Source organism: Taurulus bubalis (genome assembly GCF_910589615.1).
Source record: "Taurulus bubalis genome assembly, chromosome: 11".
In the NCBI taxonomy this organism is placed as follows: Eukaryota; Metazoa; Chordata; class Actinopteri; order Perciformes; family Cottidae; genus Taurulus; species Taurulus bubalis.
Window position 1 is genome coordinate 19,610,761 of NC_136599.1, and position 17,005 is coordinate 19,627,765.

The 17,005-nt window shown below is 41.5% G+C and overlaps 1 protein-coding gene across 1 annotated transcript in view; it reads right to left on the bottom strand.

Moving 5' to 3' along the window:
* celsr3 (cadherin, EGF LAG seven-pass G-type receptor 3) overlaps window positions 1-17,005 on the bottom strand; it is a gene marked incomplete at both ends in the record, with an annotated part of 89,866 nt that overhangs the window by 47,424 nt on the left and 25,437 nt on the right. The window contains 4 exons of the mRNA XM_079225853.1: window positions 655-812; window positions 1,498-1,586; window positions 2,564-2,679; window positions 5,339-5,561. Of these exons, the coding sequence (XP_079081979.1) occupies window positions 655-812; window positions 1,498-1,586; window positions 2,564-2,679; window positions 5,339-5,561 (586 nt within the window). The remainder of the gene's footprint in view (window positions 1-654; window positions 813-1,497; window positions 1,587-2,563; window positions 2,680-5,338; window positions 5,562-17,005) is intronic.

Sequence of the window (17,005 nt, forward strand, 5' to 3'; positions counted from 1 at the left end):
TGCAAAGAATCTGGCACATCCTGTGCAAACACCATGCACCGCTCAGGGTCAATGACTATTCAGAGTCAGTCAGTTGCTGTGTTGGAGGTATAGAGATGGAAGAATTTAGTTGAATATGGTCTTTTGAGTCATCGTTATTTCATAAATATCAAATGTCAAATATGAGACTATGGAATTTAATTTATTCATGAATTCCACACAAAGTTCTATGATAGCTATGACGCACTTGATTGTGTTATCTTACATATATCATATATACATATTACACAGTATAACACTGCCTTTGATGCTATCTTCCTATTTCTTCCTAAGTGCTGGTAAGTCCCTTACCCTTCATCCCTTCCTCCCTCAACCTCTTTCTGCTTCCTAAATCTAACGCTCTCGTTCCATCTTGCAACAAACCATTTGAAACCCATATCGGTATTAGCGTGGTCTTTGTTAGTGAATTGACGTTTGACATTTCCAAGACATGTGGGCAACAGTTCTCTGACGGAAACTATAAATGTATTATTTTAGGACCAGATACATTTGCATGCCCTTATTGTTGGGGTTCATCTTGCGGATGCCTTCAAGTCAACAAATTTAAAGAAACAACTAGTTTAAGAACATAAAACACAAAAGATGGAGAGCTGAAAAAAAAGAAGATAAACTCACTTCTTGCTGCTGGTCTGTTTGCCCTGCGCAGCACAGCTGTAATTTCCGAGCTGTGTACCAAAGCGAAGCGACAATGCCGTGTCACAGTCGTCAACGCTCACAACAGCAATCTTCTCATCTGACGGACCCTGGGCCTCGCCACTCATACTGCGCTTGGGCTGAACACACACACACACACACACACACACACACACACACAAACACAAACACAAACACAAGATTGAAAACAGAGTCCCAATGATACAAAAACCAAGAGACACCATGATATCCGACAACAAGAAATACATCATTGACTAAATCTAGAGTTTAGATCACTGCAGTCATACACCACAGGATAACGGTTAAAACACATCCGACTGTATTCAGTATCTACACTGCTACTGTACACTGTGTTAGGAGGAAAATGGAAACACTTGAGTTAGTGAAAGGAGGAACAACAGACACTGGATATGGGTGGGTGGGAAAATAATGGAGTAAAAGCAGATAGACAACATTCACTCTTCACTTACTGTCTCCTGGTGAATGAAAGAAAAAAGACAGAGGAAGGAACAGAGGAAAGAGAAGGAAACAGAGGAAGAAGGAAGTGCATGTGCACCCTGACACACACTCATACTCACATAGCGTGTAGCCGGCTGAGGAAAATTAAAGAACATGATGAAAATTAAAGGAGATGTGCGGCGAATATGCATGAATGAAATGGTGACAAGCGAACACCCTCACACACAAACGCTTCATCTCAGATCAAAGTGCTCTGTCGGCACGGAGGCTGAGAAACTATTCTGCCGACGCATCAGGAGTACAGCACAAACAACCATCAGTAAAATGCTACGGATGTACACGCACCTTGTTGTAGTAGTGTATGTGAACAGTATGCCAGTTGCCATCACTCACACCGCCAGGCAGGAAGGGACTCACCTGAGTGGACGATTCACCTGAAGGTAGTCAGATGAGGTTCGTGTCAAAACATCAGCAGGTAGTAAAAATAAATAGCTACATGACAAATTGTTACTGCATTATCTGCTTTAGTTTACTTCCTGTTATTTGTTTTTACATGTCTCTGTACATAAAACACTGTACATTAACTGATATAATCTACATGATTATAATAATCTCTCTCATACATCCTTTCCAGATGTACGTGTGCATGTACCACATATATATACACAATAGAAACTTTATTTTGTTGTTCATTCTGTACACATGACATCTATTGCACTTCTGACCTTCCTGGAAGAGAAATCCTCCTCTGTTTCTCTCTCTCAGGGTTCTTCCTTTATTTCTCCCACTAAAAGTCTTTTATTTGGGGGAGATTTTCCTGTTCCGATGTGAGAGTCCTGGGACAGGGGATGTCGTATGTAATATAAATTGTAAAGCCCTCTGAGGCAAATTGTCGATTTATTATTTTGGGCTATACAAGATACTTTGAATTGAATATGTGGACAACAACTGCAACTTCTGTAGTAATCATTTTGTTTGAGAGGTTTTGACTGACAGCCTTCACTGCCTGAGACCTCCCTGTGTCAACAGTTAGATGTATAGTATTTTTATGAACAGAAAACATAACAAAAACTCCTTTCAAAGCGGGATCGGTGTCACTCTATGTCTATGTCTGCAGTGTGTAAAAGACCTCACATGACAGTGAGGAATAATCTCGCAGCACCAAATTTGACTTTGTCTGCAGTTTACTGCTTGTCTGACCCCCAGTATTGTGTAAAACAAACCATATTTATGTACACTCTGTATCCTAATCTAATCCTGATTCTACACCATACACCTAAATAAATCCCATAATGACCTTTGAGAACAGAATTACATCTCTCTTTTTCCGCCGGGAAGATATATAAACGACGCGTATAAATAGGGAAAACTAGAATAGAAAAGCACAGTCACACATAAAGATATACAGTACCTGTGGAATATTTGAGCACCACTTGTCCTTCCTGGATCTCCAAGGCGATGAAGTCGTGCTTCTCATTGAAGCGTCCATTATAGAAGAGCAGGCCACTGTTCTCCAGGGTGGCAAAACTAGAAAATGTACACACACACAGGAAACCACATCCTTAATACATTTATATATGAATATAGTGTGTGTGCAATGTAGTATCATTCTATTTCCACAGTATATCAGTGTTTTTATCCAGAAAATATACAGTTCAAATAAATCAAGTCATTCTGTATGACATACATTTCCAGATGAGATTCATAACTCGTCCTGAGACAGTGAGCCATACGACAGCTAATTTCACATGGCAAAACATAAACAACTCCGGCAAGCCCCCTCATACGCCCAGTATGGGAAAACAAATAGTATTCAAACTGTACTGCTGTCTTAAACCATATTGCTGCAGACTCCACTCCCTCCAGCTGCTCAGTCGATTTTTCAGAGCAAGGCCAAGGGGACGTGCCGAGGCCAGCGCTGCCATGTTAACCCGCTCTGATCAAAAGAACTGTTTGGGTTTTTGATACTACAGCACAGATGACAAATCTTCCCTCCTGGTAACAAGACACAGAACGATTCCCACTGCTTTCATCTCGTTTTGAAAATAACTGGTGGCACTCTAGTTCTTGAAGAATATTACTGCCTCCTTATTAACTACATAGCATGGCTGTGAGTGGAGTCAGTGAAGCTAACATGCCGAAAGGATGAAGGCATAAATAAATACAAATATTTGAAAGACCAAAGAACTGCATTTGATAAAGAAAAACCATACATTTACAATATAATGACTGTTTCTCTTTAAAGCAATACACCTCGTAAAGGCATATCATACAGGCATTCACTTTTTTTAATTTCTCCAATTCTTACAGCTCAGCAGCTACTGGCGACTCCAAACACAGCTGCAGCTACACATTCTCCACCACGTGATTGACAGAACATTATCATTTTGCAGTTCAGACATGTCTATGTTGTGACAGCCTAACAGAGCCATCTTACCCATCATACCTTCTGAGCGAGAGCTACTGCAAAAACGCCTGAAGCAGCTTTTGGGTAAAAAAAGATTTTTTGCAGGGGTGAAATAAAACGCTGTGGGAAACATTGAGTGACGTGAATAATGGTTGAGTTCTGTGAGTCACGGTCAGTGTATCTCCTGCACAGCTGGACACCCCTGAATCAGATAACATAAAACTAACTTTGCTCAACAACAATAGGAGTAAGATCAACGATTTCACTTAATAGGAAAAATATATGAGGTGCACTGAAATTGCAGTTGATGCTGTAGACTAGGTTAAAGCTCAATGGGTTTGAGTGAATGTGGAGCGGGGCAATGCTGAAATAGACCATATAGCACCCGTTCAATTACAGTCTTTCTAAAAGGCACCTAATTGTAGTTGTTGAAAAACAAATAACATTGCTCTCTTCACAGTTTGTGGATTTTAGCTAAACTGCCAACATTGTAGTCTTCAAGGGGGAAAAAGAAAAACTCTTAAATGCTCATAAAGTAACATCACACTTTATTCCTTCACTTAACCATCACTGCCCAACTGGTGGTCACAAACCAGTGAAACAATTAATATGTCGTTAATTAAAGCCAACAATATCTTGACCAAAATGTGTCATAGATGATGTGAGGCCACATCTGCCTGGCAACAACCCCATGGGAAATGTCCCCTTAGCAACAATCATTAGACGACATCACCCATGGAAATCAGCCTATAACCCTGCCTGACCACTCTTAAGGACCACTTCAGATCTCCCATAGACAACCACTCGTATGTCGAGAGGCGAAGGAAGGAGCGGGGAAACGGTGGTGAGCAAGACAAAGACAAAGGACCTCAAGTAAGAGACGATCACTGACTTCTGCAGAAACATTCTGGCACATGTGAAGTCCACCAACTGTGACTATATAGTGCACCAAGCAAAGTTAAAAAGCATGACTGATCTTTTTTTTAATTTTTCCTGATCCGATGTGAGGTCCCGGGACAGGAATGTCATGTGTACAGATTGTGACGGTCCTCCGAAGCAAACTTGTATTTGTGATGTTGGGCTATAAAAAATAAACTGAATTGAATTGAATTGATCTCACTCACGTGACTCTGCAGGTTGCATGTAGGTCAGTACTCTCAAATCATCAAATGTTCTGAGAATGTTAAAAGCCTTGACAAAAGGTCTGAGAGCAAACATGGTTTGGAGGGCCAAAACTGTACAAATCAATCACTTCAATTATGTTTTTTTAAATTGGAAAAGCGGCAGCAAATTTTTTGACTAAATTAGTAACTGGGAGATTGTATTTCTTGAAAACCTAAGAGTTCTGAGCCGTTCACATGAAGAGCAAAGGGTCACCAGAAATGCAGCATTTGCCATCGGAGCCTTTGCTGAAACAGAAAAGACTGAAAGAGGAGTGCACAGGGGTGATAAGATGTAAGATATGAGAGAGGGGAAAGAGAGAAGGCAAAGGAGATGCTACTGAAACCAGTAAATTGATGGATGAAAGAGGGGAGAGAGGATAAACCGCACTTCTTACTGGAGAGGGAAGTGGAGCCAGCAGAGAGAGAAACCCTGAATAATAAGATCGATCGCAGAGATGAAATAAATAGATTAAAGGAAAGAGAAGAGAGACTCCGTAAGAGGAAGATATCTGAGAATCAAAGAGGAGTTGTTATGGATCTCTGTCTGAGTGCTGCTGGAAGGAGAGAGATGGAAGCTGAAAGAAAGGAAGCAAGGAAGATCACTCAATCTACTCACGTTAACGAGATGGACAGGTGAAATCTCTGTCTGAGGCCCCGGAACATGGCGAAGGACTTTGGTGGGAAGGACCGGGCAGTGACTGTGCAGTACGGACGCTCGTAGCCTCCTGCAGGACACTCGCATCGGAATCCGCCCCCTGAAAGCTCCCGACACGTCCCTCCATTTCGACACAAACCTGGCACACACCTGCCCTGCCGTCGGTCAAACTCACACCGGTCACCTGGGGATTAACAAGGAAAGTAATTTATTGTCTCAACCTATGTTGAACCTCAGTGGGAATTGCAACAACACTGTCAAGATGACACTGGAAAGCCGAAAGCCGAAAGCCTCAGACTATTAAAGGACGCGTGGTCACAAAAAACACATTTCAAAATCACATGGTTTTATTACAGTCACAGTCTTAAGATTTACAATAGCCATGCAGGAGATCAACTTAAGGATACATGAATAGATATAACATTTTCAGCATCCTTTATTGTATTAATATAAAAGAATATAAAACAAAAAAAGGCAGTTTTGCCATTTTGTTGCTTATTCCACTGAGACTTAATTAACGGCAATTAGGTTTCATAAACTGTGACCTCACTTCACTCGTTGGCAGTCCATCACAGCAAACATGTGCTGTGCAACCCCACAGTGCTTTACTTTAAATTACACACAAGATCCTGAGGTGCACATGATGAGTTTGAACTATGGTTGAGCAAAATATTGTCAGAATTTTAATATTGTACTCATTACGCTACAAGCATGACATACTTTTAGTTATCTTAGAAGAAGTGAATACTGTATCAGACATTAAGGGGGGAAAATATTGATAGTATATTTCACAAGGGTTCAAATTCTCTTCGTCATGGTATTTCATTTCTCCAATCTCTTGCAATGCTTACTAGGAAAACACTGCTACTGCCAAACTAAAACATCAGCCATGCACCTCTCTACATGTCTACATGACTCCCCGAAACCTAATCTCCTCATCGCGGCTGAATATTATGAAATGAATAGAGGTTCAAAACTCTGTCATAAACAAAGCAACACAGTGCAGACCTACTTTCAGACTAAGGCTAAAAACTGCTTGTGGAGCTCAAGTGAAGTTAGCCTGTGTAGTGTAGTTACCTGTTAACTACTGAAGTTAGCCTGACAACAGTTGAGTTTAACTGTTAACTGCTGAATGTGTGAAAATTGAGTCAAACTTCAGCTTCCCTTCTCTCCTGCCACTCTATCTCTGACTCCCCTAATCAGCTCATTCAGGGCACCTGTTAGTCACACACATCTCGTTAGCTCTATCACTCTCACCTGCCCACTCTGCTGCACCTAGTCCCTTCAGTATTTAAGCCCCAGCTTCACACACACACACACCCTCACTGCCAGATCGTTCTCTGCATTTATGCCAGACCCACCACCACGTCTGTCTGCCGGTTCCCTGTAAGCAGTTCCAGGACTGTTTTGGTGTTGTCAGCTCTGTCCTGACTAAAGCTTTTCTAAACAATTCACTGGTTCTGTTGTATCGCATCTGGGTCCTTTCCACCACCATTTACACAAACCTGAAAAGAAGACCCTCAAGGAAAAGGAGCGATTCAATGTGTTCACAAAGAGTGTTGTGAAATGGGTGATGCATAAAACAAACAGCAGAGAAGTTGACCATGTCTTTACAGTTATTTTGAAACACAAGTTGTACAATGCAATCAGCTATTCACCAGACCTTCTGTATGTTTCGAAGAAGGATACTTAACACGAGGGTCTTGAAATTGCCCCAATCTATAAAGCTGTGGGTCTTTTTCCATGTCAACAGCTTAACGGAGTGCTGCTGCTTTTCTTTCAGGCAGTGAACTGCATTCGCCAGCCACTTTAGATGTAAATTAGTACTTGATTAAACAGTGGAAGCAGCAGGGTGCTGATTCCTGAGGAGCAGGAGTAAGAGCAGCAGCTATAGAGGACTAACCTCTTACCATCCGTCAAATGAACACAGAATATAAACTATGACCAAATTAGAGGTGGAATTAAATACTCAGTGGACTGGACGGTATTTGAAAGTGTATGTATGCAGGAGAAAAGGTTGGTATTTTCCTGCCGACTGTGATTCTGCTCTGGAAAACCCAAACAACACAAACAAATCTGCAAACGAGAATAAACACAGATTTGGCTGCCAGTCAAACAAACGCCTGTCTGTAGTGTCTCGAGAGGCAGAAACACCCACACGATACAAGACAAATGCACACAATCAAAAGGTATGTAGGAGTAGATGTTAGCTCTTTCCCTTTGGTTTTCACCTTACCTTGAGCATATTTGGACACACACACACACTGTCTGACATTTAGCAGCCGCACACAAAAACACTCACGTCCAGCGCCCTCCACATAAACAGAGCAGACAGGGTTTAAAACTAGCCTGAAGACGGATGGCTCCTTCAGGACCCATTTTAGAACCTGCTGGCACACCCACCCACATAAGCGCAACAGTACAAAAAATAAACTAATAAACAAACCAAAATGGGTACACATTCATAACAGATGCAATACAGAGTTTCTCTTTCTTAAACAAAGACAAAACACACATTCAATCTTCCTCTCATATTTCCCTTCTTCTTCTTCTCTCTCTTTCTCACACACACACACACACACACACACACACACACACACACACACACACACACACACACACACAGATCACTGCCCCTGAGGCTGTCAGGTTTGTATCATGTAGCTAGCTGTCTCGGTTGGCACTTTGTTTGTGCTGCTTTTAGATGCCAAAGTACCCACGGGCAAGGTCCTCACATCCTAATCGCCACACACACACACACACACACACACGTTCACGCAACACACACACACGCGTTCACGCAACTCACGCACAAACAGTACTGCTGTTGTTAGTCAATAGAAGCCTTCTCCGTTCCTCACGTCCGTTTGTACAGAAATATAATCAGACATACGCAAGACATTGACACACACAGACAATTTCTCACACACACAGTCAAAACACACAAGCTCACACTCTGATACTGACTATCTGACTAATACAACCCCAACTGAGCCCGGTGGTACGATGCATTTGGTGGTGAAACATTTAGAGCTTGTAGGAGAATCAAAGGTATAAACTGCTTGAATTACCGTCCGTCTCTCCTCCTGTCGGGGCTGCAAAACTGAAAGTGATCAGCTTTGAAGATAGCGAGCGAAGGAAGTTTTTTTATTTCACCCGCTGCTCAGCACGCACAAGTGTGTCACTGCACAACATCTTTTCTGGCTGATTGCTTGGTGCTTTCGTTTTATGTACTGTGATCAATGTTATTGTCTCCCTTTTATTTCTCCCCTTCGCATCAATCAATTGTTCACTTTGTAACAGTTTATTCATTCGTCAATCTTCGCCACTCCACTTCGCCACGCCACCGGGCTGCTGATATCTGCCAGTTATTGGCTGACAGACATACGCTTTCACACCACTAAATCACCCTGAGGACACACACACACACACACACAGAGAGAGACATACCCAGTTCAGCAAACAATAGCCCAAGGACATTGAAACGATCACATCTGTCCGTCCTTGTTTAGCTTTCTCTCATCTTCTCCTCCCCTCTCACATTAAACATATACCTCAATGTAAATGCACACAACTGGGAACCAATTAAATCGGGAAGCACAAACACATGCACTTTAACACGGCACAATTTCCCCGCCTCTGTCTGTTGCGCCCATTCATCCGTACAGACCCTCCTCATTAATATTAAAAGAAAAATAAATAGACATTAATACTCATGAATTATGCGTGTGGTGAGACTTAAACACACGTTGGTTTATTATGCACACACCCAGTTACTCACAGGTTGACAGACGGGCAGGAAATAAATTGAACGATGAGAGACAAGACAGAAAAAGAAAACAAAAAAACTGAATATTTGCACACGTATAGCTTCAAAAACTGCAGAGAGCAACACTACGTGCAGTAATTAGAAGAAATAAATGAGAGCAGACTCTCGGAGCGACTCAACGAGGAGAAGGAGTCCACTTCACCGGGGCACTTACACTGATCAACAGTGATGGGAATAAACACACACACTCACAAATCGAGCGGGACAGTGAGTCTCTTTTAATGTGTGCTTCCTCATTCTGCTCAGCGTTCCGACTCACGTGGACACGCAAATGTCAAGTGATTACTAAACGGTGAGTGTTCGTTTGCAAGACAGCCCTTTAAAAGTCCTCACACACACAAACACCGATGTTTTTAAATGAACTCACCAGAATGGAAACACACACACACAGACACACAATATAGCGCCTAATGCATCAACACAGTCAAACAAAGAAGCACACACACACACAGACACAGAAAACTTCTTTCTGTTTGCACTTTGCTTAAAAAGGAGACTGCTCTTTCCATTCACCCCCTCCATCCTTCCTTCCTTTTCTATCCCCCCTCCCCAACTTACATCTCTACATATAAAAAGCTCCACGCTTTACTGTTCCCATCTCCTTCCTCTCCTTACATATCTTGCCAATTCATTCTCTCTTTTCATCCTGTCTTCCTCTTCTATGAGTGGCTTAATGCATTCACACCACCCCTTCATTCCCGCGGATGTTTTATTCATCAAAGCCAGTATTCCCCGTCACCCCTCCTCCCCCGTCCCTCCGGCATCTTAGTTCGCTCCGCCCACCCCATGGCCCCCCTCTTCCACCCCCAACACATGGTACATCTCTAGAGGCCCCTCCACTCCCAGTTGATTCCCTCTTTTACTCCCTCCCTAGGTCTCGATCACGCTTTTTGGTACTTTTACCCCCTCCTTTTACACCCCCACAGGAAAAAGGTGCCTCCAAGGGCTCTACTGATTTTGAGTTTGATGTGTTTGATTCTAGAGTAGATTACAGCTTAAAATTGGTCTGAATTGCACCAACGACTATCCATTTCTGCATGATGCAGTAAATGAATTCCTATTTGTTAGTTCTGTACTTATTAACTTGTGTTTGAACTTTTTATACTGCCTCTTCTTCCTTCAGGCGCTTTTGTTTGTTTTTTCAGTGCTATTTGCTTGTCTGCGCAGCACCCTGTTTAGACTTTTTCTTGAATTTGTTTCCTTTCCTTCTTTGCTTTTTCCCCCTCTCTCCACTCCTCTCCGCATCCCTTTTATATTACTCCACTTTTGTTTATTTTCCCTTTTCCGAGCTCTCTCTACACCTCATCTTAATTAATCAGCTCTAGGTTTGGCGTTATGTCATTTATTTCAATCTCCAACACGTTGTTCTAGTGCCTTCCTCTTTCCTATCCCCTGGCTGCTAAGTTTCCTTTCTACATAGCTGTTTCATTTTCACTGTATTTCTCTTCCATTCAAGTCTTTGTCTCAAAGACTCTCTACCTTTTTTTCCATCTCCTGCCTCTTTTCCCTTTTGCTCCCTCGTTCCCAATTCTTGATGTACTCTTTACCCGATTTCCACTTTAATCTTCCTCATCCTCCCTCACAATCCTCTTTTGCTCCTTTTTTTTAGTTTTTTCAAAAAGATCAGATCTCAGATATTGATAAGAATTCACCTCTAACATTTATTTTCAATTCTTTTTAGCGCTCTCTATTCACCCTGCAGCTTTTCTTTCTCTCTTTCTTTCTCTCTCTCTCTATTTCTTTATTCTATTGCCACTTCCTCGCTCTCGTTTTCTATTCCTATTTTTGACTGCAAGGTTGAATTTAAATTCAAAAACTTGAAAAAGTCCAATTTCAACTTCAAATTAAACGGAGGCTCACTTTCCGTGTAAATCTCAACAAAGTGGAAATCAGAAGTTGAAACAATTTATTTTTGTATCAAAGATTGCAAATATTCACAAAAGCACAGGTAATTTAGTCATGGAAAGCCTGAAGACACAGATAATCTGCCATTATGACTGGTATAAGGGTAATCAAAGGGATATTGTACTCACAATATGCAAAAAGTATTTTTATATTTTTACAATTTTCAGAAAAATATTCAATCTTTCCCATAAATAAACTTTTACTCGATTATCATACTTGGTACGTCTGTTCATACTTCATAGTCCAAGTTACAGTTTATTGTTTACTATCTTTTGGGAGGACAGGAGTCTCCTTTCTTGAATCCTGCATTCCTGTCTATTGATTAAAGAGTTGCTGTGTCTCTGCACGTGAGTCCTCCTGCTCAATAGTGCATATCATGTCATGATACAAAATACTACTGTTATCTTGACTGACCCTTATGCTATTTATAATTCCAACAGCAACAATGAGGCTGCGGCTCAGAATCGGGAGACACATCTCTAATATGTAACTCTTCGAAGGCTGTGTATATGCGAAGGTATCCACTGTGGCCAAAATACCACAAGTACACTCTGATTACAGGCACAGCATTCACTTTTAATTCCTCACACAACATGCATATCTCCCATAAACACCCCAGAGGGGTCTGAGGCTCCCTAATGCTCTGCAATTTATCTCCCAAAAACTAATTTAGTCTCCACCCTCCTTCCTCTCACACTGCTTAATGCATTTATCTCACTCAACTTAGCAAGTCATGTCCTAAAGTGTATTTTTTTTATAATTTAGCATGCACATTTCCAAATTATGTCTATTATGTAATTAGATGTCTCTAATTCCTCACAATTCCTCCTCCAACACAATCTGTGCTCATTCCAAACCTTAAAACCGAAGCGGTCCACTTGCTCTGACTGTTTGCACCACTTGCTGTTTTTTTTCTTTCTTTCTCCACAAAGTCATTTATTCTCCTTGCGTGTTCTGCATGCTTGCTCTCTCTCACATACACACATTCACACACACCAACACAATCAACACTTCTCTTTTTTGTATTTATTTCCCCAAAGTAATTTAGTCTACCTCTCTTTTCCTATACTCACACACAAAGAAACACACACACAACCACACACGATTTCCCAGGTAATTTGGTGTCATTCCTACACACAAAACACGCAAAAACACACACTCATTCATTCGATTAATGACCTTTAAAATTAATGTCTCTGAGACATCAACACTACCATTATCTCCTCCACTTTCACCGAACCAGCCGGATAGTTTTTTACTCATTTCTCTCCTCCCAGTTTCCCTCGGTCCTAAAATTACATTTTGCCTACCTCTGCCTCTTGCGTGATCTGTCTTCACATGACATTAATTTCACCCATTGAAAAGTGATCTTCATACACCTGAGCAGCGGTCAAGTGCGGCCTGCGGTGAGCTGCCATGCAACGTCTATGGAAAGCTGCGGCGGCGGCTCCGAACTCAGCAAGCTGCTGCGGCTATTTAGATTCTGCAGCCAAAACTACAAGTCTGGGATAGTTGCCGCCAAATTGCGGCCAGAGAACACTCACAGCCTGTCCGTCGAGAGGAGACCTGTGGCATGTTGACATATGTTACAAAGAATCGCTTCCCGCCCGGAACATGTAAAACCGTAAGGACTGCAGTGAGCCGCACTTTGCGGCTGCCTGGTGAGTTTTGGGGCGTAAGGAGGTCACTCATCTATTTGAATCTCATCTATCTTAAGTACTGTTGCTCTCTTATCAACCAAGAATGTCTGCAATCCTCACATTGTATCATTTCCAAACTAATTGACTTTCCATTACTTTCGCATTCCTTTTTTTCTCTGCAAATTTTCTATCTATAAATTACTCAATTCTCCACAAAGATGGTCGTCATAGTATTATTTGCTCCTGTGTTGTGATTCATTCTACAATAACCAGCTGAGTAATTGTTCGTAAACGCTGCGTATATAATACATGCTATCAACGAATGGCTGATTCATTAATTCCTCAATTGAGTCCATAATTTATAAATTACTTTTGTACAATGAAGAGCTTTGGTTAATTGCTTTTTTCTTAAAACAAATTTATAAATGAATAAAATAAAATTGAAATATGTAGTTAAAATCTAACAGTGAACCTAAAGCTTCAAAACATTAATTTTCTTGGCTTCACGTGGGAGTTATAAATTGCTAAGTACATAATTGGCTCAGATTAGATTAATAATTAGCTCTGATTTTATGGCTCAGTTCTGCCATTGGGCACTTGTTAAGAAAGCTGAACATTAGTTCTGCTTTATCACAGACCGCCGAGGTGCGCACCACTGAGAAAACAATAAACAATAAGCAGACTGTTGAGTCAGATTTTAGTTGTTCTATTTCTGAAAATTGTATTTGTGTAGTTGGAACTTTTAAGTTCAGTCACAACTCCCTTGTAGGTGATAACGCCAACACCCCTCCCTGTTCCTGTCAGGTCCTTATTCATGTCCCCTCTATACCACCTCTACACTTCCCAACTTATCTTGCCAGACATAATTTAGTCTCCACTCTGCATTCATCACCCACCTCACTCTTTCACCCCGTACCCCCAGCTAATTCCCTTCTCACTTCGGTCTCTCCGTCTCCCTGTTTCTTCGTTCTCTCCATCTTGCATTTACCAAACTAATTTAGTCTCACAGCCTTCACTTCCATCTCACCTCAATTTACTAAATTTCTGCATTCTCTCCTTCTCGGTGGCTCATTACTCTTCACCATCAACACCCTCCTCAGAAGGTTGGAACTCGCTCATACACCGGCATTATTCTTCCAACGCCTCACATAATCTTAGCTACCTCCAGCTAGTTTGCTCTGCATGTGTGATCTGTTTTCCTCCCCATTTCGCTGGATTAAATTTCTCAGTGTAACATGCATATCTGCTTTATCACATCCAAAACTAATCTCACCTCTACCTACCGCATTTCTTCCCCGTCTCTTTCTCTTGCTTCACACAACAAAGCAATTTGATTTCTACCTGTGTCCTCACAGCTCACCATTTTATCTTCTCACAAACTAATTAAGTGTTCATCCATGCTTCCTTCTCTCTCTCTCTCTCTCTCTCTCTCTCTAATCTCCTCTTTGCATCTCTTGCCTCTCTGAGGCGTATCCCTCGTATTATATCTCACTGTAATCTGCATAATGTACATCTCTCTTCATCACTTCTGAGACTATGTCCTTTCAGTTTGTAAAAGCGATCAGAAGTCCTCTCTGTCTCTGTCTACTGTTATCTCCGTCTTTAAGGTTGACTGTCCACTGGGAACTTCTCTTTATACTTTCTTTCTTTTTTTCCCGGGGTTAATGACTGTTGCACATTCCCGTCAGCATTGCAAGCTTTGCATGCTTCTGAGATAAATGAGCGCTTGAGGTTAGAAATATTTTAATTCTTATGAATAAAAGAGTACAGATTGCAGAGCTTCAGCTGAGTTTAAGCAATTGTAGCTGCAGGAGGTGTGACTACAGCTTCCCTCCAATTGATCAACTCTAAAGTGCAGGCACCCTGGAAATAGAGAGATTTAATAGAGAAGCAGAAGCGAATTAATACATACTAAATATACATTGTTCCTTTTATCACTTGTCCTAAAACTATAGTTGATTCACAGACTCATATTCAAATCAAGTTTAAGAGCACTGGTTAATAATTTCAAGTCTAAAAGGTATCATCTGAGCCAAACAAACAAGTCCATCTCTAACAGCTGGATTTCACAGGAAATATATTTAAATTACAGTCATTCAACTGCCTGAGATATGAAAAAAACAGCTGTCTTATCCATTTAAATAAATTATACTTAAGTGGCAGATGTATGTTTATGAGAAATTAGCAAAATATTAACATATTATTTTCAACAAGAAACAACAGAGTTCACACAAAAGCCTGTGAGCAGAATCAGCAGATTAAAGCGTTCAATCTGTTTCAAAGTTGAGCATTTATTAAATTAAATTCATTTATCTGAGGCCTTCAGAGGTCCAATAACACCGTTTTTACACTCAAATTCAGCTGAATTTGAACTTTAACCCTTGTTTTGTGACACAACAGGGTAAACATCCCAGTTTCATTTAAACCTTGGGCTCAGGTTGGGTATTTAGTTCTCAGCTGAACGATGTATGAACCCTGCTGATGCAGCGTTTCACACTATTCCACATCTCTGGGGTTGGCACCTTAAAGGGAGTAAAGCTTTCTTCACAGCAGACTTTATACCTCGTGGGTACAAAGTAGTCGTAACTCCCGTTCAGTTTCAAACCTTTCTTATCCCAGGGTTAAATGTGTGGTTTAGAGACGGGTTAGCCTGAGGTTACATGTATCTCTGTTTTTGTATCTTTTGTCTTTGTCTCTGTCTGGTGGAAGAAGGGAAGAGGCTCCTGAAAGAGTCGAGTTTTACCTGGATGAGCCCTTCACTTGAAACAGAAATCAGGCTGGTTCAGTCAGTACCAGCATTAAATTCTGTATTTATTTTGTTTTGTATTGTTATATATTGTTTTGTTGAGGCACTTCCTTTAAGAAAAGAAGAATCCCACCAGCTCACTAACCAATATTAGCTTGAGCCAGCAAGACCAGACTTGGATGTACTGCTCATTTCACATTTTATGATTTAAGCTGATGAAACTATTTTGACATAAAACCTCTCGCTTGTGTAAAGAGACACCAAAGAGATTTGTTCACAAATCACACCTCATACATGTCTATCGAAGGCCACAGTTCTAGCGTCAGAAATATATTTCCCTCAGTGGAAAAAGAAAGTTTCCAGTCTCGGTCCAAAAGCCCCGGCTCAGCTCCCGCCCGTGAGAGAAATCCATAGAGTTTCAGAGAAAAGCAATTCAAAGCCACAAGGAGCGTATGAGAGGATGGATGAAGGCATGTTGGATGGTAAAATGAAGAAAAAATGAATGTGGTGGAGAGCAAACTTGGATGGGAGATGTCTGGAGATTTCTGTGTGTTGCAGAATCAATTCGTCCCTGTGTATTGGTCCTCCTCCTCCTCCTCATCCTCTTCCTCCCACTAGCCCTGGGCTAGACACCTCAACACCCGACGCCTACGCAGGTAGAGCAAAACACTGACTACCCAGAACCCATCTGATTTCCCTCACTCTATCTCTCAACTCTCATCCTCCATCCCCCTCTCTCTCTCATTGCTCCCAGATGTCTCTCGCCCCGTTTCCCCCTGAAGCCCTGCTTCCATGTTATTCTCTGTGAATTCCTGCCTCGTCTCCCATAATGCTGTCAAACCCACCCTTTCCTTCATCTCTCATGCTCTGCTGTTTGCGCTCTTTCCTTGTCCTGTCCCATCTTTAACCCTCGTAATGTTCCAGCGGGTAATGCATTCGGAGTCATTTCATGTCGTACTCCAATGTTTCCCATATATTCCGAATTATGAACGCTTCTGCTAACTTTTTACAAAATCATTAATACCCTGAGCTTTTGTGTTGAAACTTAACCCCTCCGCCCACAGAGCAGAGCAGAGGAGAGGCAGGGGAAGATCATGTTGTTGGTACCGGTTACAAACCAGCTCGGTCGTGAACGACGTGCTCATGTGCTGATAGTTTTCGGCTTTTGGGCTGAGCTCGGCCATCAGTCATGCCGTTTTGCCCTCATTATTCTCTGTGAAGTTTGCTGGAAGTGATGTATTGTAGCCCCGATGCATTGTATGTGGCATGAACACTGCGCTGGACTACTTTAAAAAAAGAGCTTTTAAAAATACCATAATGCTGGTCAGTCTTGGCAGTCTATGATTACTTTGGAGGTAATTTAGTCGTGCGTGCTCTCCTTCATTTGGCATGCAGTTAACACACTAGTCATAGTTTTGTTTTAATGGAAATTCAACTCCTGGCATTTTCCTGGTGTTCTTCATCACACTTTTGGAAGAAGGTAAAACCAGGAAGGAACCACCAAAAAA